We start from the raw sequence: 23,049 nt of genomic DNA, 5'->3' as shown, positions 1-23,049 counted from the left end.
CACGAGTAATTTAGAAGTATCCTTTATTGAGAGAAAAATAAAATATAGTTTTAAAAATATCTCTCTATCTATTTTCATCATTTGTTCATACCTACCTATGCATGTATTTTTATATTTTTCCGCAACTTTTTTTTCGATATATTTAAGTTATTTTAACAGAAAAAGTATTTATCGATACCTTTCCATTTACCAAATATACTAATTGTTGATTATTAGTTTCTACATTAATATAATTCTCATTAATAAGAAGAGCATAAAATAATTATCGAATATCATGATATTTATGACTTTAAGATTCACATGTAAAAAAAAGTGTTTTTTTAGCATTTAGTGTATATATTTATATTTGGACTCTAATAATATATATAAGTATTACATTGAAATACTCATATCAATTAATTGTTTTATAAGAGATATGCAAAGTCTAAAGTGGATAAGTAAAAATGCACGGAGAGAGTATTATTTTTTTTTTACTTAATTCTTATTCCAGTGGAGAAAATAAGAAATAAGAAATAAGTATTAGCAAAGTTTAAAGTGGATAAATAAAATGAGAACTTTACATAAATCTGACTAGTTTAAGAGCTAGTTACTTATAAGATATACTCCAGTTCGTAATATTACGTATCTTACCAGATTTTGATGTCTCCAGATACGTCTACATACATGTATCTGGGATACATAAAGTCAAAATTACGTGTATTTTGTTCTAGATACATTATATCCAAGTGGATTCGCATATATATATGAAATACATAACAAATCTCACTCGCCTCTCTCCCATCTCGTTCACCACTAATCTCCCATGTATATGGTATCCCAGATACATGCGAATCATTCCAAAATCATACAGACACATGTATCTAGTGTGTATCTTGTGTGATTCACATGTATTTAGGATACATACGAATCTCGTTCGCATCCCTCCCCAATCTCACCGGCCTCTCTCCCTATTTTTGTGTAACTTGTAGCAAAAATACATGTATCTAAGTGTACTTTTTTTCAATATATGATGTAATTTTATCTAGATACATTGTATACAAGTGGATTCACATGTATATGAGATACATAATAAATCTCGCTCGCCACTCTCCTATGTATCTGGTATCCCAAATACATACAAATACATGTATTTAGGGTGTATCTTGTGTGTTTCACATGTATCTGTATACATATGAATCTCGTTCACCTTCCTCCTCAATCTCGCTCATCTCTCTCCCTATTTTTGTGTATTTGATAACAAAAATACATGAATCTAAGTGTATTTTTTTCAATATATAATAGAAAACTCTTAATTAGTAGTAAGATACATAATATTTTGAAAGTATAGGTAATAATAACAGTATATATGAATTATGCTAGTGAAGTTAGAAGTGTGTCTAAATATGTGGTTTTTCCTAAATAAAAATGCACGGAGGAAAAAAAAAATAGTGGTTGGGAAGCTTGCTCTCTTTTCACATATATCAGAGCCAGGTTTCGATCCTGGGACCTGTGGGTTATGGGCCCACCACGCTTCCGCTGCGCCACTCTGATTTTGTTGTTAACATTTCACACTCCAATTTATTTTACTCATAAAAAAGCAAACATTTCTATCCAAAACAAGATAGTTGATAAGGTAGTTGATATTTGAGCTTCAAAAATCACTTTTTTAACACAACAATGGCTTCAATTCCATGTACTCTCCACTTAACTTTCTCTTCTTCAAGACCCAATTTTTCTTCATCATGTTCAGTAAAATTGAATTCTTGTTTTATCGGTGTTTCAAAATTGAAAAGTATAGGATGGTGTAGACCAAGTGGATTAGGGCCAAATTGTGGTTCAAGAACTACTTGTTGGTTTAATTTCAGACAGAATGCTGAAACTGCTGGAGTTTATGGTAGTCAATCTCGTGATGATTTTGATAGAGATGATGTTGAGCAGGTGGGGTTTCTTTAATTTTTCTCTAAATGCTAAATCTTGATGTGTTTTGAGTACTAAATTCTTAACATTTGAGTTGTTGCTGTTTTTTGGGATGCTTTCTGCATAGGACTGCCCTTTTTTTTTTTTAAGTTGAGAGTTAAAGATTTAAGCTTTATGTGTTCGACCTTAAAAAATTGTTTTTTTTTTTGGAATTATGAGGGGAACCTTAAACGTAACTGGTAAAGTTGTTGTCAGTGTGATCAGGAGGTCATGGTTTCAAGTCTCTTGCAGAAATGCAAGGTAAGGCTGCTTATATAGACTTGTAGCGCAGCCCTTCTCCGGAACCATGTATAGCAAGAGCTCTAGTACAACGGGCTGGCCCTTTATATAGATGATACTCTGTGTTGGAAATGCTGGGTGGTTGAACCCGTTGCAAACATGCTACGTCTGCCTCAGTTGTGTGGGACAATAGGAGCATAGTTGAGTTCACGATTTAAGCTTTATGTGTTCAGCAGAAGTTGTTGCAGTTTTTTCGGATGCTTTGTACACGGGGTTGCCCTTTTTTTAGTTGAGATTTCAAGATTTAAGCTTTATTTGTTCGACCTTAAAAAATTGGGTTTTTTGGAATTATGAGTGGAGTCTTAGCATAGCTGGTAAAGTTGTTGTCATGTGATCTTCATGGTTTCAAGTCTCTTGTAGAAATGCAAAGTAAGGCTACTTTGCTTATATAGACCCTTATGGTTCAGTCTTTCTCTTGACCCCATGTATAGCGGGAGGTTTAGTGCACTAGGCTGCCTTTTCATATAGATGATATATATGTATACTCTGTGTTGGAAATGTTGGGTAGTAGAACCCGTTGCAAACATGCTACATCTGCCTCTGTATGTAGGACAATAGGAGCATAGTCGAGTTCAAGATTTAAACTTAATGTGTTCGACAAGTAAAGTTTTAGCATTGAGATTGTTGCAGTTTTTTGTCTTTTGGAATTATGGATTCAGAATTTGAGATTTATTGAAAATTTTAGTAATTTTTGCATAGATGATGTAAGCTTAATGTGTTGGGGTGTGGCCCTTTCCCGTACCTTGCATGGAGGATGCTTTATGTTCGGGGGTGCCTTTTTTTTTTTACTTGAGTTCAAGATTTAAGCTTGATGTATTCGACCATAAAAAATTTGGCCTCTTGGAATGGTGGTACATTGTACATTAATTGATGATAATTGATATATATACTCTCTGTTGGGAATGCTGGGTAGTTGAACCCGTAGAAAACATACTAGGTCTGCCTCTGTTATGTAGGAGAGTAGGAGCATAGTCAAGTTCAAGATTTAAACTTGATGTGTTCGACCAGTAAAATTTTAGCATTGAGCTGTCTACAATCTACATCACACAGTTGGGGTGCGACCTTTCCCAAGACCTTGCGTGGAGGATGTTTTGTGCATCGGGTTGCCCTTTTTTGTACTTGGGTTCAAGATTTAAGCTTTATGTGTTCGACCTTAATAAGTTGGTCTTTTGGAATTTAAGTACATTCTACATAGATGATATATATATGTAGCAAACACGCTAGGTCTGCCTCGGTATGTAGGATAGTAGGAGCATAGTCGAGTTCAAGATTTAATATTTGTTGAAACTTTTTGTAATTTCTACAAAGATGTATATATACACTATGTCGTAACTGCTGGGGCATTTGAATCCGTAGCAAACATGCTAACATCAGACTCTGTATGTTGCAGAGATCTGTTACTCATTTTATAATCCTAACTGAATAGAATTATCTCATGATCAGTGTCTGTAATCTATAGTTTGGTTTTCGCGAACGGTACTATATATACTACAAAATCATAATATCTTGTGATAATTTGTGGTGGCAAGATACTTTAATGATGGGCCAAATACGTGGATAGCCCCTCAAACTTCGCACCAATTTTCAGTTAGACACCTTAACTTTCCTAGTGAGTAGTGACCAATTGAACACCTCTACTTGATAGAGCTGTGTGTGTCTTGTGAACCCCTGTGTATGACATTGAAAAACTATGTTGGGTAAAAACACGTTTTTGCTATGTCATACACAGGGTTTCAACAAAATCTTCTTCGTCGGAAAATTATATTGGTCAACGTTTATGTTGTGAATCCTCTTATGTAAATTCCTGGTTCCACAACTGTTGTAGAATAGTGTCAATGTTTCACCATCATTTTGTGAGGAGCGCTAATTTCATGAAGATAATATATTTATCGTGGAAATGACTCGAATTTCGAGAAATCTTAGTAGCTCAGTTGGTTGGCTGCCTAACCTTTCACCTTGTTGGTGAGGGTTTGATTCGACTTACTGAATTTCGTGTTACTTCTTGTAGTACTTCAACTACATGGGCATGCTTGCAGTTGAAGGAACATATGACAAGATGGAGGCTCTTTTAAGCCAAAACATACACCCGGTCGATATTTTACTGCTGATGGCTTCCACAGAAGGGGACTTGCCAAAAATCGAAGAGCTACTGAGAGCTGGAGCAGATTACACAGTCAAAGATGCAGACGGACGTACTGCCCTTGACAGGGCTGCTAACGATGAAGTTAAATACTTCATCGTTAACTATAAAGCCCAGAAGGCATAAGAGTATCAAGTTTTGTTATTAGCATTAGTGTAAGTTTCATCTTCTCGTTTTCGTCATATTTTTTAGATCAACGCCATTTTACCATATGTGAGCTCTGTTATGTATCTGTTTTGAGAGCTTGTATGTTACGGGCGGGCATTTTACCTGAGGTTTTTAATCTATCCTTGTGTGATTTATAACGTTCGTTCGAGTACTTATAAAAGTTGATTTGCTTGTAAAGTATTAGAATCTTGTTTCTTATGAAGATTATGTTGCTCGGACTTTTCAAAATTATTGTTGGATCTTTCAAAAATGCACTACTAATCTACCCTTGTGTGATTTATAACGTCCGTTCGAGTACTAGTAAAAGTTGGTTTGCTTGTAAAGTAGCATTAGAATCTTGTTTCCTATGAAGATTATGTTGCTCGGACTTTTCAAAATTATTGTTAGATCTTTCAAAAATGCACTACTAATCTACCCTTGTGTGATTTATAATGTTCGTTCGAGTACTTGTAAAAGTTGGTTTGCTTGTAAAGTAGTATTAGAATCTTGTTTCCTATGAAGATTATGTTGCTCGGACTTTTCAAAATTATTGTTGGATCTTTCAAAAATGCACTACTAATCTACCCTTGTGTGATTTATAACGTTCGTTCGAGTACTTGTAAAAGTTGGTTTGCTTGTAAAGTAGTATTAGAATCTTGTTTCCTATGAAGATTATGTTGCTCGGACTTTTCAAAATTATTGTTGAATCTTTCAAAAATGTACTATTTCTAGAGGATCTGACATGCACTTTGAAGAATTCGAGCAACAAAGGTTGAAGATGCAATAACTTGCATATATATCCTCGATTTCTAACAAAAGATACGTATATTTACCTTTAAATTCCAAAAAGGTCATGTGGTTTAATTTTTTTTGGGAAAATTAGCAATTAAGTCATAATACCTAACATAATTAGTCAAAACAACAACACTTCAAAATATTTATTTAAAATGTCAGAATGACAATATTTTTAGAAAATAATATGTATTCAGATTTTATTATTTAAAATTAATTATAAAAATGAAAACAGTCCTATATTGGATCAAATTCTAAACCAATAACCGTTTAAAAAGTAAAAAAAAAAAAAAACCAATACCCATTAACCTTCCTTCTTCATCTTTCACGTTTCTACCCCCACCTTTCACGTTTCAGATTCTCTTTCTTCAAGGTGCTCACAAATTGTTCATCAAAATATATATTTTAATTCAAGAAATTTTCTCGATTGTTAAACGAAATCTCTTTATTAATTCAAGAGATTTCTCGATTGGCAAGGTAGTTTCCATTATTTATTTGGATTTATTTTGATTTGCTGTTTAAAATCACCGATTATGGTGTATATTTCGGATTCTATATATTATGGATTTCCAGTCAAATTTTTCGATTTTTATGTGATTTTGTTTAGATATTCATCAAATATTTATGTATTTCAGATTTTTATTCTTTTAAACAATTTTTTTCAATTTTTTTTGTGATTTTCTTTTAATTTTTCAGATTTTGTAGAATATAGAAATTCATTTATATGTTTATTTTGTTTGATATTTAATACATTTATATTTTGATGATATCGAAATTTGCTTTTAGAGTTTTAGATTTTGGGGAAAGCATCTGATTGTCTACCATGACTGAATCAATCAAAAATTTATTGGTATTCATTTTTTCGTTTCAAATACAAAATCATACTGAAATACAACCTGATGTTTGAAATACAATCTTAGTAAGACATATTTTGTATTTTATTTGGCTAAAGCAATATAATTTTTATGAATACATAATATATAAAATTGCGACGAATACATCACAGGAAGGGGAATACAAAATTATTGGTATTCATTCTGCATTTGATATACAAAATGATATTGAAATACAACCTGATATTTGAAATAAAAACTGAGCCAGAAAATACTTTCTGCAAATTTAAAGTGAAATAATAATATAACAAAACTGGATATTGAAATATAAATACAATTTATTTTGAATACAACTTATTCTATGCATTATGTATTCATGCAACTGTATTTTTCAATATCATTTCGATTTACAACTAATTTGTATTTATATTTTGGTATATACTTCACAAATGCCTTTAATTTTGTACTTGAACTAGAATGCCAAAGAGTTGTATTCATCATAAATCAATACCAACAATTTTTGTATTTTAACTTAGTTATACATATCTTTAGGTATTCGAATACATTTCGGATGAACACATATTCAAAGAAGTTCAAACATTTAAATATCCAAAACAAAGAGCATTAGAAATTTTCCAACACTTCCACTCATATAAGATATAAAATACAACTACTGTTTTCAAAAAAAAAAAATTGGAATTCTTTAGAACAAAGGAAAAAAATGCTAGAAAGAAAAATGACAACATATGCTCTTTCAAAAACATAAGCGATGTTAAATTTCAAATATTTTTTACCTTTTTTGAAATTTTCTGTTCCATGATTTTCTCTATTCTGTTATTAATTATTTGTATTCTTTCAAATTAATCAAAATAAAATAAATACATAACTCAGCCCTTAACAAACTAAAATATTGACATTTTGAATAAATAGTGAAACTATTGCTAAGGAGTCCCATTAAAAGCTAAAATATTGTTGTTTTGAAAATTTCCCCCTTTTTTTTATCTCACCCAGATTTTAAACTCATCTAGACCATGATCGAAATAAAAGGAACCAATCCCTCTTCTACTGAATCATAAAATGGGTTTGGATTAGGTGGAATTGCGGCAGGATGGATAAGATTTCTTGATCCTTAATCAAAGGTTTGTGCTCGAATCTCGAGAATTGAATATTTTTTTTATAAAGAGCACTTCTCCTTTAATGTATATCGTATAAGAACAAAAACAGTTTTCTATTTATTTTTTTCTTGTCTTCTTACAAAGAAATGGTAACATCGTAACGTGACACAAATATTTTCTTATTGTATAGTATAAAATTTATGTGGAATTATGTGAATTGACCTAAGTACCCTAGCTATATCGAAACCGAAAAGGTGACAAGTAGGACTTTTTTGTCATTCGACATATATATACCATATATATCACCCCATTTCAAAACTTACAATTAAAAATGGAGAGATATTTACCACGCAAATTTTTTAGAAATAGCAAATATAATAGACATAATAAGGCTCTATAGCTATAGTTTCGATAATTGCGCTTCATAGCTATAGTTTTGTTTGCTATGGAGGCTGCAATTTGTATATTTCTGTCATTTTGTATATTTCGCTTGTCAATATACAAAATAGGGTAAGTATATACAATTTTTGTATTTATATATTTAGAAAATTTTCAGAACTCCGTTTGTATATTTCGCTTGCCAATATGCAAATAGGGTAATTTATTATGAATTTTTCATAAATCGTATACAAATAGCTAGGATAGTCATATACAAAATTCTGTATTTATACTATCAGAAACCAAATTATACAAATTTTGAATTTATACAAATCAGACGAATTATACAAATCAGGCGAATAGCAAGAATTGGAAAAACTGTAATAGCGAATTACAATCTTCTTAAACTATAGTTATAATACCTAATATAGACTAAATATTTGCTATTCGGCATAATTTTCTCATATAACTTATAGGTAATGCCCAAAGCAACCTCACTTCATTCATTAATGCTTTGTTTCTTTTGGAAAAACACATAAATAAATGTCATTACTTGTTATTTCCTCTTTTTCTCTATTCCTAGGTATTGATCTCTAGTATTTTAGTTGATAATCATAAATAACATAAATTTGTGACAACCAAATATATTTTGACATATTTAAAAGCTTACTTACTTTAGAAAAATAATGGCCATGTGTTTACATTTTTTATTGAATCACAAGTTTGAGCCTTAAAAATATATTTTTTAAAATTGGGTAGAAAACATTTTTTTTTCATTTATACGATGAAAATTTGAATTATAGAATCCAAACATGAATATCATGAAAGTAACAAGTTTTTTCTTTGTCTTCTTACTAAAAAAAAAATAGTAACATCATGACGCGAATATTTTTTTATGGTGTAATACAAATTTTAAGTAGAATAATGTGAATTTACGAAAATACCTGAATAACATCGAAATCGAGAAAGCAAGCTAGTAGAGCTTTTTCGTCATTGGACAATTGTACATGTCATTACTCCCCCTCCCGCCTCTTGATATAAATTTACTCTTATCACGTGTTTATACCAAACCTAATTTTTTTTGTCCTCCTGCTCTCCTTCTTCCTCCTCCTCCTCCTCGTGCTCCTCCGCCTCTTCCTCTTTTTGTATAAAGAGGAAGTGGTTTCGTATCGAAATTTCTCCAATCCCTTGACGGCACATACATGCACTTCTTTTTTTTATCCTTTCTCAAAAAAGATCCATGAAAAATTAATCACTAGAAAGATGACTCATTTCCTTTTTTTTTTTAGTTTAATTATCTGATATTCAGTATTCAATTGCACGATAATCCATCTTTAATTTGTCCATAACACCTATATAAGGAGGGGGGGTCTCTTCATATAATTCTTTTCCCAATTTCAGAACACACGCTTAGCTTGATAACGAACTCTGATTAAGAATGATGAATCATCAATTTTGGCGGATTAAAACAATTAAGGTCATCCCTAGAAAGTGGAAAATGGTTAAAAAAGCATCAATCTTTAAGAAAAAGATTAAATCGATTTGGAAAAAAATTAGAGTTTGTTCAAGTGAAAAATTTAAGAAGTACAAGAAGTTATCCACAAAAAATATTTCTCAAGAATTAGAAGTTGTTGATTCTGAGGCTGTAAACATATTTAGTGATGATGATTCAGATTTAGTTGCATTGAAGATTAGCATTTTGGGTGATTGTCAAATTGGGAAAACAAGTTTTGTGGTAAGTTTTATGATTTTTAATTAATTTCTTCTTTTATAATTATTTTTTTAGTTTAATCATTCGATATCTGAATTTCTCTATTCTCTGGATTTGAATTGGAGATGTGCTACTTATTGTTTTACTTTATCGGTCGATATTTGGTATCTTTTTGGCTGACTAATTCAGATTTGTGAAGCATCATTCTTATTTTAAAATATGTGTGTTTTATTATGTATTTATCGTTTTTATGATTCGAACTCAAGATCTTTATATAAGGGTTTTTATTTTTTGTTTCACCATTCATTATTTGTTACCTACTTGCCTGAATAATTTGAATTTTCGTAGTGTTAGACTCATCTTAAAGGATATTTTTTACAAAAAAATATTCACTTTTGAGCCTTTTGTAATTAAAAAAAATAATTGTCTTGAAGTTTAAAGTTCACAACAAACTCCAGATAATATCTTGGAGTTTCACTTGTGAAATTTAAAACTTCAAATAATGATTATTTTGAGTGATTTATTTTTGTAACGCCTTTCTAGCATGCCTTTTTCCATCTTGTGATTTGAAAACCTTAAACCTTTAGTTAAATCAAGAGTGGAAAAGTCTTATTTATCCCATAAATATTTATATATATGATTGTTTGATTCTTGATATATATGCAAACTAATGATTTTCTTTTGTTCTTTCACACTTTTCTTGGATTTATTTTTTATTTTTTTATTTAGGCAAAGTATGTGGGTGATGAACAAGAAAAGAAGTGCTTGCAAATGAATGGATTAAATTTAATGGATAAAACATTAGTCATAAAAGGTGCAAGAATTGCATTTACAATTTGGGATGTTGGAGGTATGTTAATTCTATTACTATTTTTTTTTTTAATTATTATTATTATTATTATTATTTAGTTATATTTTTCATTAATATGTATATACCAATTATGTTAAAAACAAAAATAAATTTTACAGGTGAGCATAGTTCATATGATCTAATTCCAATTGCTTGTAAAGACGCAGTTGCAATTCTCTTCATGTTTGATCTTAATTGTAGAAGATCATTGAACAAGTATGTTCTTCAACTTTATTTCCTCATTATTTTTTTATTTTTTTTGGAATAATAGTATTTTTGATCGCTTAATTATTGATATTTTTTGTTTTAATTCTTATGATATATGATTAATTAACATGTATGCTTTTGTATACATTTATCAGTTTATAAATATGTTAATCTTTCTATTCCAACTTATGTGACATAGTTTAACTGAACAAATAATTTAACAAGAAATGACGATTTTTGAAACATGTAGTCTTGAGTTCTAGGCGTGTAACTTATAGTTACAGTTAGTCGAGTTAATAGAAGAATGGAATAGGTGGGATCAGAAAGGGGAGTGACATCCAACTTAGAAAGCGATCAGTACCACCCGGATACTCTAAATTCGAAGGTCAAAGAGTTCTAGAAAACAAAACTAGTACGAATTAAAATATAATATAACATTCGTGTGGTTATGAAACGTTTTGACATTTACACGTAAAAGCATACCATAACATTTATCTATAGCTATAATTATAGTGTTACATTTGAAATAAAGTTAATATATTTAAGACTATTTTTATAATTATATTACCCTGAATTATGAATAATAATAAAAACCTAATATAACATATACATAGTGAAATGATGTAACTTTTAATAATTTGATATATTTGTGAAGATTCACAAGATGATGAGATTATAAGTGTACATAATTTAAATTAGGTGAAAGTTACACGCGTTTAGTAAAATATTACAAGAAAAATCAGTATTTATTTTTGAATACTATCACTTTTTTCATGTCTGATTAATTAAATATATTTTTTAAATCCCTAATTAACATTTTTTTCTCTATGTTTTTTTTTCTGGGTAATTGCAGTGTTAAATATTGGTACATTCAAGCAAGGAAATGGAATAAGGTGAGAAACTTTGACTTCTATTTCACATTATTACTTTTATTTTTCTTGAAAAGAGGAAAACTTTCAAATTCATAATAAGTTTTGGATTTAAGCTTTAAGAATGGAGAAATCCCTCGTAAGAAACTATATATATCGTGAATTTGGATTAGTGGATGTTCTAAATAGCAAATTTCGGATACTATATGATTAAACTATATTTTTCTATCTTTAATTAGAGGTCTCGGATTTTAATTCTTTCTTTGGTAGCTAGCCAGTTACACATCTCTTGCATGGTAGCAAACTTGTGTGCGAGCTTGGTTTCGCGAATCTAAATTAGTCGAGAACGAACAAGTGAGCTTTGGATACCATAGTTAAACAAAATCCTTATATCTCAATTTGTGTCGTATAAATAGAGAATTCCATGGTGGAGACTCTTACACGTCGCAAATTTGAATTAGTTGGATTCGATTCAGTACGTTTCATTGTTTTCTATTATGTAATCCTTGATAGGCGGAATTATTCGATACATGTATTAATAAATATAGCGATAGATGCCCAATAAAATAGTCGAGTTAAGCTTCACCCTTATACAAAAAAATAAAAAATAATAAGTTAACAACAATACATATGGTTGAGATTTTATTGATTTGATGATTTATTTATTTTGCAGAGTGCTATTCCCATACTAATTGGGACCAAATTTGATGATTTTGTTCAACTTCCTTTAGACATTCAATGGACTGTTGTCTCTCAGGTACCACAAATTTCATAATTAATGTTTCACTTAGTATAGTGATTGGGACCTTTTTATTCGATGTTTGATATTCGCTTTAAGGCATTATTAATTGAAATCCGTATTGCGTAAGTCTTGTTAAAGAGGGAAGCATCACTACCCAAAAAAAAAGGATCATTGTCGGAACTTCTGATTAAGGATGGAATGATCATATTATCTAATCATAACTTTTGATGGATAAGGTGTACAACATCCATTTTTTAATCAGAAGTCTCAAATTCGAAATTAATTTTTTTTTAACAGGAAACAATTTTCTCTTAATGAATCTATCATTAAACTTATAGTTAGTTAATACTCTTATTATTAATGAAACTTCAACGTGAAATTGTGGATTTTATGTGTCCAAATTTTTCGAAAAGTTCTTCATATTTACCCCTCAAACTATAAACATGGTTTGAAAACTACCCTCATGTTAGAGTTTCGTTAGCGATCGATAGCAATAAATGAGGCTTTTTCTCTAACATGAAAAATCAGTTCTGGTGAAAATTTGATTGTTGTAATGAAGTGTTGTCATTGAGATATCTTGATTTTACTACTCTTTATGAATTCTTGAATGTTTATTAAATTATGAAATTTGAATTGTGTTTGTAGGCAAGGACATATGCAAAGGCAATGAAAGCAACCCTATTTTTCTCAAGTGCAACTCATAACATCAATGTGAATAAGATCTTCAAATTCATTATGGCAAAGCTCTTTAACTTGCCTTGGACTGTCCAGAAAAATCTCACCATTGGTGAGCCCATTATTGATTTCTAGAGATCCAAGAAGACATTGGTGTGTGAGTGGAGAAGAGTAGAAGGGCGGAACCATATATCGCCATTTCAAACCGTGATTTGGTTGTTATGATGTAAACGTCTGATATTTAAGTGGAGAAAGGTAGAGCAAGGAGATCATTATCTATTGAATTCCAAATTGTGATTTAGTTGTTATGTGTATGTCATGAGCTCGAATCTTGCTACTAGTAAAAACCTAATACATAAGTAGAGAATGGGAACGACCCCATTATTTATTGAATTTCAAATCATGGTCTACTTGCTACATGTATGCTACGAGTTTGGAAGCCTGATATTTTAGTGGAGAAGGGTAAAAGGACAAACTCACTATCTACTGAGTTTCAAGTGTGATATCATCCTCCTATAAATTTTAGGAGTTTACTAAAACGAAGAAATTTCAAACAAAATGATCGAAACTCTTTATAGGAAATAAGAGAAAATAAAGCAATCCAAGAGCTCTGTCAATCCATTGTTCATCGATAGACGAAGCTCACTTTATCATCATGCTAGATGCAACATCCTTTGTCCTTCTCCCAAACCACAAGAGCCCATAGGAGCATAGCTCATTGTCCTTTCAAGGTAAAGCGGCACGTAAAAAAGGGCCAACTCGGATACCACCATCATAAAATAGAATCAAATAGTAAAAAAAACTTTACAAATTTTAGTGATGAGAAGTTAATCCACCATACCAAATCATTAGATTTAATTTTTATAACAAAGCAATGATAGGAAAAGATAAATATTCATTACTTGAGGGAAATGTGAGTGCACATTCACTAGTTATGACCTGATCAACAATTTTACACAATCCCATTTATAAGGGAAACTAAGAACTTATAAACAAACTGGAACAAACCATCCAAGAATCATGGAGGCTATAGAAACCAAAATTTCCATTAGCAATGCCGAATTCTCGAGCACATTACACGATTTCAGCTGAGTACTTGCAATGGCTAGTGTGCTGGTAAACATGACCTAACAAATGTTTGATCGTCTGTGAATAAAAGCGTCCAATATCAAGCCAGTCGATGCAAATGACACCTCTGTCTAGCATTTTAGCGAGACTTTCATCATGCTGAATTCTCATGAAGCAGCACATACTCTCGGCTGCAAATTTTCCCATCAACACATTAATGCGAAATTTAGGAGTGTAAATAAAGTATCAAGCGCAAACTCATTCAGGCAAAGAGAGTGTAAATGAAAGAATAATAGAAAACAATCTAATTCAAACTGATATAATCGAACTCCGAAATCATGTTAAGTTGTGTGAAAAATTGCATTTATGATGGAAATTGAAGGATATGAAATGAAGTACGCAATGACAAGGATTTAAAATTAAAAGAATTAAAATAGCAAAGAGATTGAAGCATAGCTCACAAAACAGAAACTTATCCAGACAATCATAACTTTTAGAAGATAAAAATGAAGCATGTAAATTCAAGCAACTGATAAAGTTAGTGAAAGCAACTTACCTACTATTACCAAACTTAAGGGTATCCTTTTCAAATAGCTCATAGTATCTCTCAGGCTCAATCCGATTTTCCTATAAATAAAGTGAGGGTCATTGAGCCATACGGAAACCAATCACTACACAACCTTCTACATGAAGAGACGAGAAATGCAAATCATAACTCACATTAATGAAAGTACCATTAGTGCTTCCAAGATCCATTACGTATGGCCTATAGACCCATTAAACAGGCAATTGTCAGTGAGGTATATATAGAGATATATGTCACAAATTTGCACCTAACAACTGAGCACCACAGTCGCACCTTACTTGCTTCGATGAAGTACCATCGGGTTTGTCCTTCTCAACTTGCCTAAAATCCAAGTAAAAAAAAGGTCAAATGAACTGTCAAATACTGAAGCTGAATGAATTAGTACTTGAGATTATATTGTACCGGTACTGGAGGACAGCATGTTGCTTGCTGCAAGATGGGTGATCCGTGGGAATGTCTGCAACCCTCCTTTCTCTCCCAAAAAGATAACAGCTTTGGCGATGAACATATAGAGGCTCTATAACACAAGGAAAATTCGTCATCTAGATCATTTTCCATTACAACTAAATATCCAAGAGGAGAGTGAGATAAGAGTAAAGGACAGTAACCCAATGGAGGGAACCAAGTGATGCCACCATTACAATTTTCATACAGAAGTTGATTTCCTTTGTTTTTTCCTGGAGGAGGGGGGGGGGGGGGGGGTATGTATGGATGTTGAAACCAATCGAATATGCAGACAGACTGAAGGAAGATAAATTCTCGATTTACTGAGAACTGCACCAAAGATTCCATCTTGATCCTGACAAATCCACTTTACTGATTTAAATTAAAAGCTCATAGCACCCACCCTCACACTAACATCCATATATCACAAGCTTAATGTTTTTCCCGCTCAACAAAACATGTTCAGCCAAACATGTTTGGGGTCAATTAGACATCCTCTCTTGTAGTTACTATGTAACCGTGTCATGCTCCGATCTAGTTTAAGAAATGTAAGACTACCCTTCTACTTTAACATGTGCCTATAGTATAGCAAAGCTTTTTATGGTATGATAATAAGGACCAAGACATTGGCGACTCCAGAGTTTTTCTTTACCCTTGTTTCTCAAGGAAGGGAAAATTGTAAGATCATGGAAAGTCACGACCTTAGACATATTATAGAATTGGATAAAATGCATTAATCAGTTTACAAAAATACAAGAAAAGACCTATAAAAGAAAGTCATCGGGGCGATTGGGTCGATTTGTTCTCAAAAACACATACCATCCTATGCAACTCTTAGCAAATACAGGCTTCTAGAAATATACAAACTAAGAGGAGGATCATTTAATTTCATTAAACTGCTGGGAATCTCATGTAGTTCTGCCATATCTCATCTTCAAAGACGAGCAAAAGTCAGATAGGACGTTGAACTTGACATAAGTCTACCACTTGAATTTAGAGGCAGTATCAGGTGTAATGGATGTCATCCATAGGGTTATGTTTCTACCGACCGAACAAAGACATATCAGTAGGCAGTCCGCCAAAAAAAGGAATGCATGTGTCCTTTGTAGGTGCACATGATACTTATAATGCATCTCAATAAGCAGGTTTCCCACCACTATACTAAATAAATAAAAGGAAGCACATGTAGTCAAATTTGCACGATGTGCTAGTTATTGGCGAAGTGACACCCACAATTTGTGAATACACATAGAAGACATTTGTTGTATTTTAATATTACAAGATGTACTAAAATAAAATTATAAAAAGAAATGGAGCCATTTATCGAGCAATTCATAAAAAAGATACACTATGACGTAAGAATGAATAAATAGAAGGATCAAGAAAATTTACCATTAAGGACTTCACCACCCTTAAAAACATACAAACGCCATCTTATGTCGGGTTTTCTAGCATCTGGTGGCTCATTGAAGAGAAGTGTTATGCCTGGCATGGAACAGCATACAATGAGGAAAGGTAGATATAATACAGAGGTGTATTCTCTTTGTTAGTTGACAAACACGAAACCAAGATATGTTTTATGTCCTCTCATGCTCGAACATAGGGCAAAATATCCTAAAGTAGACAAGTTCTTCATTTTCTTCCCAACCGATTCTCTTTAAAGACATCCATAGTGGATCTTAACAGTTAAGATCATGTTACCAGTAATATGATCAATCCAAACCTTATTAAGTTTTGAGGGGATCAAGCTTGCAAAGTTACACGGTAGTGAGGCCTAGAGAAACCCACGCTCAAAAGCCTCATGGGCTCACTTGATAGAGCTTCATACATACAGCAAAATATAGCTTTGAGTTTCATTAATTTGTTGGAAGCAAGGCATATACATCAAGATTATGCAAGTTTAGTACCAAAACCCCACTTCAAAATCAATATGTATGGTCTTTCCATACCATGCAGCAAATGATTTTGTAGAATATAAATGAACTTTTCTTATGAAAAATGAATGGATTAATAACTTCCCTTTGGTTCAGAAACTATTCTCCAAAGCCATGAAGCCCATTAAGGTGGAGTGGTTTACCAGCAGCAATAATAGAATGATGAACTTGAAGATCTTTTTATAAGATTACAGAAATAAGCTCCATGGGCAGGTTACCCAAAAATCCACTGAAAGTTTGAATGTACTAACTCTCGGGAGAGAAATGCAATATAACTTGCAAAAGAAGTGACTGCAATAAGAATGTAAACTCATTCATCAACTTAAAGACTTAAGCAACTTTAGTTACTAGCCATTACCTCTTACTCGATTAGTTTCTGCTGCAAGCTTTCCAGAGAGCTCAAACGAAGGCTTATCCTGTACATTATAGCACCAATAACTAATATTACTACAATCATCTAATAAAGCTACTAATCAGAAGGCAGTAAGATAAACATATCTGCAAAACAACAATCAGTTAAAGTGGGAATAAACATAGATCATCGTCACCCCGGCATCAGAAAGGACTCCCTTTTTCTTTGTAATTTAAAACAAAAATGAAGGAAACCGTGGGTCTAAATTAATGGAATGAAACTCAAGGTAATTTGGGAAGAAATAATACTTTATTTTTAGCTTCCAAGGCCTCCTCAGCTTCCTTCATTTTAGATAAGGAGTCATCTTCACCATTCCTGCACAAGCAAAATAATACTTATTAGCAATTCAAGCTTATATATTTTTCACAAAATTTTAAGTCTATATGCAAGCACATCAGGAAAACAAACCAGATGTTTACGAATTAGAAATCTTTGCACCAACTTAAAGAGAGATTCAATACTTTGGCAGTAAGCAGCAGCATCCATACAACAAAATCACTATATTGTCCCGCTAAGCACAGTACTTTAAGGCTTAAAGAAAATTCAGAATCAATATCTGTATGGGGACATAGAGTGAAGTAGTAAATTGAAAAGTCAAATGACTAATGAGATTATAGAGCTAAGTGCCTAGTATATGGTAACATAACTCATTACTACCTTCCATCATCAGTACAACAGGAAACACAGGACCCTGAGATTTACTGCCCAAATTCCCATTGTTTAACAGACTAGTACAAATATTTAAACTCCTTTCAACTAAGATTCATGTAAGCTTTCTACAAAGGAAGCATTCCAGCATGTTTGGAATATTTGTTGCACCATTTGCCAGGATTCAAAAGTTAAATTCATCAGATAATGTAAATTTAATACATGTAAATATCTAATTCAGTAATTGTGATGCTTTCTCCTCCAGACTAACCTTGCAGACACACTAACAATTAATTTAACCTTTTTTCTATTAAAACAAATATAATTGTGCTAACTCCTTGACTGCAAGTAAAATTATTCATAAGAGGGATTGGAGCAAGTCTAAGCCCATCTTGCTCAAACAAGCATGAGAAAAATGGTCATTTACTCCAGAATGTTCAGAGTTCATCAAAGCATGTGTGTCCCTTCCGATGACATCATCACAGCAAGAAAAGAAAAGTATGATCAGCTAAATCTACTAAATTACTACTCTGATCAAGAGATAAGGCAGCAACTCACCTGAGTTCATCTCTCGTTAAGTTTGTTACCTGCAAAACAGAAGCACCCAATAAGAACTCAACTTTAAAACTAAAGAGAAGTGTAAGCTATCCAATTACACGAATGCATCAATTAAATGATAAATCTCTCCTGAAGTTGCATAGGGGATCTTTCATGTGTAAGACCTAGATAAAGTCGTACAGAAATTAGGCATGGTGTGTTATTGCAATTCAAATCTACAAATATTTTTTGCTATTTTGTTCAGGTGGATAAGTACAGCAATTTTAGTTTTTTAAACATCTCATCCATTTGAATGTATTTGCCTGACCAACATATTAATAGGTCAAAACTATTTTAATTAGTGTTGTTCTATGCAAGGATTTCCATAAGAATCAACCAGAGAAATAAGCAAAATCACTATTTACATAGGTACTCAAAAAAGAAAAAAAAGGAACTTAAATCATTGTTCAAGAGCAGCGGAAACCTCAAGAAGATTAAGTACAAGAGAAGATTAGATGGACATCAACCATATTTTCTTGCTTTAAATCTTTCATTATTACCCTGCTTTCCCAGTCTAAAACTGGAGATAAATAAAATGCAAGGAAAACTCAGTAGTGAATTTGTCAAAGGAGCATTATTAGTTTTATGGTTAAGCATAGGCAAATGAAATGCAGACATGGTTTGTCTCATATGAATAAAGGTTACTTAATGTGATCGAATATCACCAGACACCTCAGAATGTGCTCTACTATCGGCTGCTACAGGTGATCTCGATCTGTGCCGAATTCTATGCTGACGTTCTGAAGGTGAAGCTGATCGACCATTTCTTGACTTATAAGATCCATTATCTATTGAGTCCTTTCCTGATTTTCTCTCTCTCTTTTCGATTTGCATCACTCTATCAGAATCCTTATGTCCTGCCCTATCACTAGCTCTCCCATGGTTTTTTTCAGGCTCCCGCTCCCTCAACTTCTCTACAGCTTCTTGATCTGCTCTCCTTAGTCTCTTTGTTTGAGGTGAGGGTGAACGAGATTCAGGTAACATTCTGTCAGAATCCTTTTCCCTATGTGTAGCCCTATCACTAGCTCTCCCATGATTTTTTTCAGGCTCCCGCTCCCTTGGCTTTTCTTCAGCTTCTCGTTCTGTTCTTCTTAGTCTTTTTGTTCGTGGTGAGGGTGAGCGAGATTCAGGCAACATTCTGTCAGAATCCTTTTCCCTATGTGTAGCCCTATCATTAGATCTCCTGTGATTCTTCTCAGGATCCCGCTCCCTCAATTTTTCTTCAGTCTCTCGTTCTGCTCTCCTCAGTCTTTTTGTTCGTGGTGAGGGTGAGCGCGGTTCAGGAGACTGCAACTTGGCACATTTAGGAGACCTGGCTCGGCCTGAAGATTTCTCTCCCTGTAACAACTTTGAATCCGGAGACCTTGACTTAGCTCGTTTGGGGGACTTCATGCGACTTGAGGGTTTCTCTCTGACTGGAGAGTGAGATGCAGGGGAGATTGATTTTCTGCGCTTTGGGGATTTATTGCGACTAGAAGGCCTCTCTCGAGCAGGTGAAAGAGGAACAGGAGATCTTGACCTTGCACGTCTTGAAGGCTTCTCTGCTACAGCTGAACTTGCAGCATGTGAACTCCTTTTATGAGCAGGTGACCTTTCCCTGCGTGAAGGGCTCCTCCTGCGAGGAGATCCACGACCCCTGGCAGGTGATCTAGAGTCACTGCGCCCCATTATAGAGGTCGACTGGGCAGATGAATCTTCTGAGGCAAAAACTAAAAAATATATAGGATTAATACTCCAGAAACACTCATAAGCAAAATCAAATCAAAATTATTTGATAAGAAGTACAAAAACCATCACTCTTTCAGACACCCTATCCATTTCAGCAATTAAACAGCAAAAAGACTAATTCTTTAACAATACTTGAGCTTTTGAAAGAACTAACACACATGCACAAATTACATTTTGCACAATATGCTTTCATATCCTGAACAAATATAATACTCCCTTTGTTTTGATTTACATGACACTCTTCATACACTATGTAACTTCCACTACTTTTCAAGCTTCATTCTTTTTATATTTTGATGCCACTTCTTCCCTAACAAACTACATTACACCATTATTCTAATAAGTTCTTCTACAACCACTTGATAAAACAGCGACAACATTGTCAATGTAATCCCACAAATTGGATCTGAGGAGGATAGGATGTTGGCTTTGTTTGACTGTCCCTACATCAATATCATTTCTTATTGATTGTATTTCATTTTAAAATATTATTAGGGGGAGAGGATACATATTATTGAAGAAATTCAAATAGAATCATAATTTATAAGGAGAAAAGCAAGACAATTTTTTTTTAATACAAACTCAAAGTACGTAACAATGCTTTAAAGTTTAGGATTGACAAAACTATTATATATTTCCTAAAACTTTAGTCTAAAGGATCAGTCATTGGCTTGAAGCATGAAATATCCGTGATTGTACTCCTTAACCTCAATAAATCTAACAAAAAACAAAACAAAATCAAGTACAACCACTCCAAAATACTTCATAATCATCAAGAATTTGCATATCTGAAATAATCAATATTCTAACCTCAAGAAATGAAAATAAGTTTATAAAAACATACCAATGATTTACAATTTCAGCTCCATAACCTCACGAAAATAAAACAAAAGTAAAGTACTTACTTCTCTTTGAAATTCAAGTCTCATATCACTAATGCATGTGTGCCCAAGCCAATTTCTTTAAATTCACAATTTAATCAATTTTTCATGATAAATAATAATGTTAAGAGTTTCTGAGTATAGAATGTACACAGATTTTATCCCTACCTTTTGAGTAGATAGAGTTTGTTTCCAGTAAAAACTCAACTCAAATGAGCTTAATCACTTGATAAACAACAACAACAACATTGCCAGTGTATATGAAAACCAAATTGCAAATTGCATCGATTATGAAAACCGAAGTTAATAAAAATGAAATCCTAAAAAATAATTCATTGGCTAATTGCTTGTATGAAGATTGCATAAATGTATATTTCATAAGCATATAAGCATAAATATGTGTAGTTTTACCTAACGCTGAAGAGGATTAGGGTTTGCCGCGCATTGGAAAGTTGGAAAAAAACAAACTCAGAAACCAGAAGAGAAAACGATAGTGATGAATGAAAATCTCGGATCTTTGGGTTTTTGGGCCTTAGCTTACAATGGGCTTCTGAGCCACTTTCTTCATGTAACATGTTGGGCTTTGAATATTATTCAATTTTTTTTGGAAAAATTACTGAAATACATGTCTTATGTTTCCTTTATTTCCAATATCCCCTTCTATTTCTAAAAATCTCTAAAATCCCTTATTTATTTAATGTATCTGAGCTATATATTAATATATCTGAGTCAGTATTTAATGTATCTGAGCTACATATTATGTATTCGATTTAGTTTATAATGTATCTGAGCTAGTTTTTAATGTATTTGAGCAACATATTATGTATCCGAGCTAGTTTTTAATGCATTCGAGCTACATATTATGTATCTGGTTTATGTTATAATGTATCAAAGATACTCTTTAATGTATCCGAGCTACATATTATGTATCCGGTTTGTGTTACTTTTTAAGGGATTAATGTAATTACAAACTAAAAAGAGATAGATTGTAATTTCATATTAAAACTATGTGATTCCTAAAATTTACCCAAATTTTTTTAGAAATTTATTTGGGAAAATTACACGGATAAGCAAACATATACTAGTTAATTACCTAATATAACTATAGTTTGAATTAATTACGGCTCGCATCTTAATTTTAGTAGTAATTACATGCGTCTCTCTCCTATTTTCCTCTCTCTCTCTATCGCCTCTCTCTCATCGGTTATACATATACAAATATGACAGATATACAAATGAAATTACCTCTCTTCTCCCTCTCCCAATCTCTCTTGCCATATATATGAATACATATGTATATCAGTTACATATATGCAATTATATGACAGATATACATATACAGCTCGCCTCTCTCCACTTTCTGCCCTCTCTCGCTTGCCTATCTTCTCCCTCTAACATGTAGATACGAATCATCTTTAGCAAACTGTAACTATTGAGCCTAATTAAAATTATTTTAGTGGTTGTTTGTGAAAGTTCCCCAATTTATTTCACTTTATTTTGAAGAGAGTTGTACATACATAATACACTGCAGATCATTTTTTTTTCAATCTCAACCTTCTCAAATCATCTCTGAATAATCAAATTTTAGATGTGAACTTCTCTTAATGTTTCGAGTCTTTTGATCAAATCATATTTGCGGCACGTCAATTTTAAAAGTATAGAAAAAGAACATGAAGAAAAGGAAGAGGAAAACAACGAAGAAATAAAGAAGAAGAGAAAAAGAAGTCATTAATGGTCGGAAGAAGAAAATGTTACTCCCTCTGTTTAAAAAAGAATGACCTAGTTTCCTTTTTAGTCTGTTTAAAAAAGAATGACCCCTTTCCTTTTTTGGCAACACTCTAACTTCAACTTTCTACGTGACATGTTAAGGCCACAAGATTAAAGGACATTTTGGTATATTTGACATAACTTTAATTTAGATCCACATGATTAATAAGTTTTCTATGTTTTCTTAAACTCCGTTTCAAGTCAAACTAGGTCATTTTTTTAAACGGAGGGAGTGATTGTCATTCGATTGCAATTAAAAAAAATGTCAAATGGTTATTTTTAGTAAAAAT

At 32.5% G+C, this 23,049-nt stretch overlaps 4 protein-coding genes and 1 non-coding gene across 6 annotated transcripts in view; 3 read left to right on the top strand and 2 right to left on the bottom strand.

The window, feature by feature from the left end:
- The window catches only part of LOC125821133 (uncharacterized), a 167,244-nt gene that overhangs the window by 123,621 nt on the left and 20,574 nt on the right, over positions 1-23,049 (top strand). The window lies entirely within an intron of this gene.
- TRNAM-CAU (transfer RNA methionine (anticodon CAU)) lies at positions 1,459-1,530 on the bottom strand. The gene has a single exon. It is a non-coding gene; the product is annotated as a tRNA-Met (tRNA).
- On the top strand, positions 1,622-4,679 carry LOC125821148 (protein LHCP TRANSLOCATION DEFECT). Its single transcript, XM_049500558.1, has 2 exons — positions 1,622-1,917; positions 4,244-4,679. The coding sequence occupies exons 1-2, from the start codon at positions 1,657-1,659 to the stop codon at positions 4,499-4,501; spliced, it is 519 nt and encodes a 172-aa protein (XP_049356515.1). The 5' UTR covers positions 1,622-1,656; the 3' UTR covers positions 4,502-4,679.
- Positions 9,079-12,871, top strand: LOC125821142 (septum-promoting GTP-binding protein 1-like). The gene is made up of 6 exons (XM_049500552.1): positions 9,079-9,375; positions 10,081-10,201; positions 10,321-10,417; positions 11,262-11,301; positions 11,951-12,034; positions 12,665-12,871. The coding sequence occupies exons 1-6, from the start codon at positions 9,079-9,081 to the stop codon at positions 12,827-12,829; spliced, it is 804 nt and encodes a 267-aa protein (XP_049356509.1). The 3' UTR covers positions 12,830-12,871.
- On the bottom strand, positions 13,570-21,505 carry LOC125821134 (FHA domain-containing protein DDL). The gene is made up of 11 exons (XM_049500545.1): positions 21,404-21,505; positions 19,056-20,092; positions 18,345-18,373; positions 17,387-17,453; positions 17,085-17,142; positions 16,185-16,277; positions 14,751-14,865; positions 14,622-14,669; positions 14,483-14,528; positions 14,319-14,389; positions 13,570-13,953 (listed from the first exon to the last, which is right to left on the bottom strand). Exons 2-11 carry the CDS (start codon positions 20,049-20,051, stop codon positions 13,917-13,919), a joined length of 1,560 nt encoding a protein of 519 aa, XP_049356502.1. The 5' UTR covers positions 20,052-20,092; positions 21,404-21,505; the 3' UTR covers positions 13,570-13,916.

This window comes from Solanum verrucosum, unplaced genomic scaffold, assembly GCF_900185275.1.
Source record: "Solanum verrucosum unplaced genomic scaffold, falcon-dt-bn FXZP01000222.1, whole genome shotgun sequence".
NCBI lineage: Eukaryota > Viridiplantae > Streptophyta > Magnoliopsida > Solanales > Solanaceae > Solanum > Solanum verrucosum.
The sequence above is the reverse complement of the archived record's forward strand: the minus strand, read 5'-3'. Positions and strand labels throughout refer to the sequence as shown.

Excerpts from the sequence above, each read along its gene's own strand:
- LOC125821148 (XM_049500558.1), top strand. The coding sequence starts at position 1,657 with ATGGCTTCAATTCCATGTACTCTCCACTTAACTTTCTCTTCTTCAAGA. Across the intron at positions 1,918-4,243 it reads ATAGAGATGATGTTGAGCAG|TACTTCAACTACATGGGCAT; the intron begins GTGGGGTTTCTT and ends TACTTCTTGTAG.
- LOC125821142 (XM_049500552.1), top strand. The coding sequence starts at position 9,079 with ATGATGAATCATCAATTTTGGCGGATTAAAACAATTAAGGTCATCCCT. Across the intron at positions 9,376-10,080 it reads TTGGGAAAACAAGTTTTGTG|GCAAAGTATGTGGGTGATGA; the intron begins GTAAGTTTTATG and ends TTTTTTATTTAG. Across the intron at positions 10,202-10,320 it reads TACAATTTGGGATGTTGGAG|GTGAGCATAGTTCATATGAT; the intron begins GTATGTTAATTC and ends TAAATTTTACAG.
- LOC125821134 (XM_049500545.1), bottom strand. The coding sequence starts at position 20,051 with ATGGGGCGCAGTGACTCTAGATCACCTGCCAGGGGTCGTGGATCTCCT. Across the intron at positions 17,143-17,386 it reads CCTTGGAAGCTAAAAATAAA|GATAAGCCTTCGTTTGAGCT; the intron begins GTATTATTTCTT and ends TATAATGTACAG. Across the intron at positions 16,278-17,084 it reads AGAAACTAATCGAGTAAGAG|GCATAACACTTCTCTTCAAT; the intron begins GTAATGGCTAGT and ends GTTCCATGCCAG.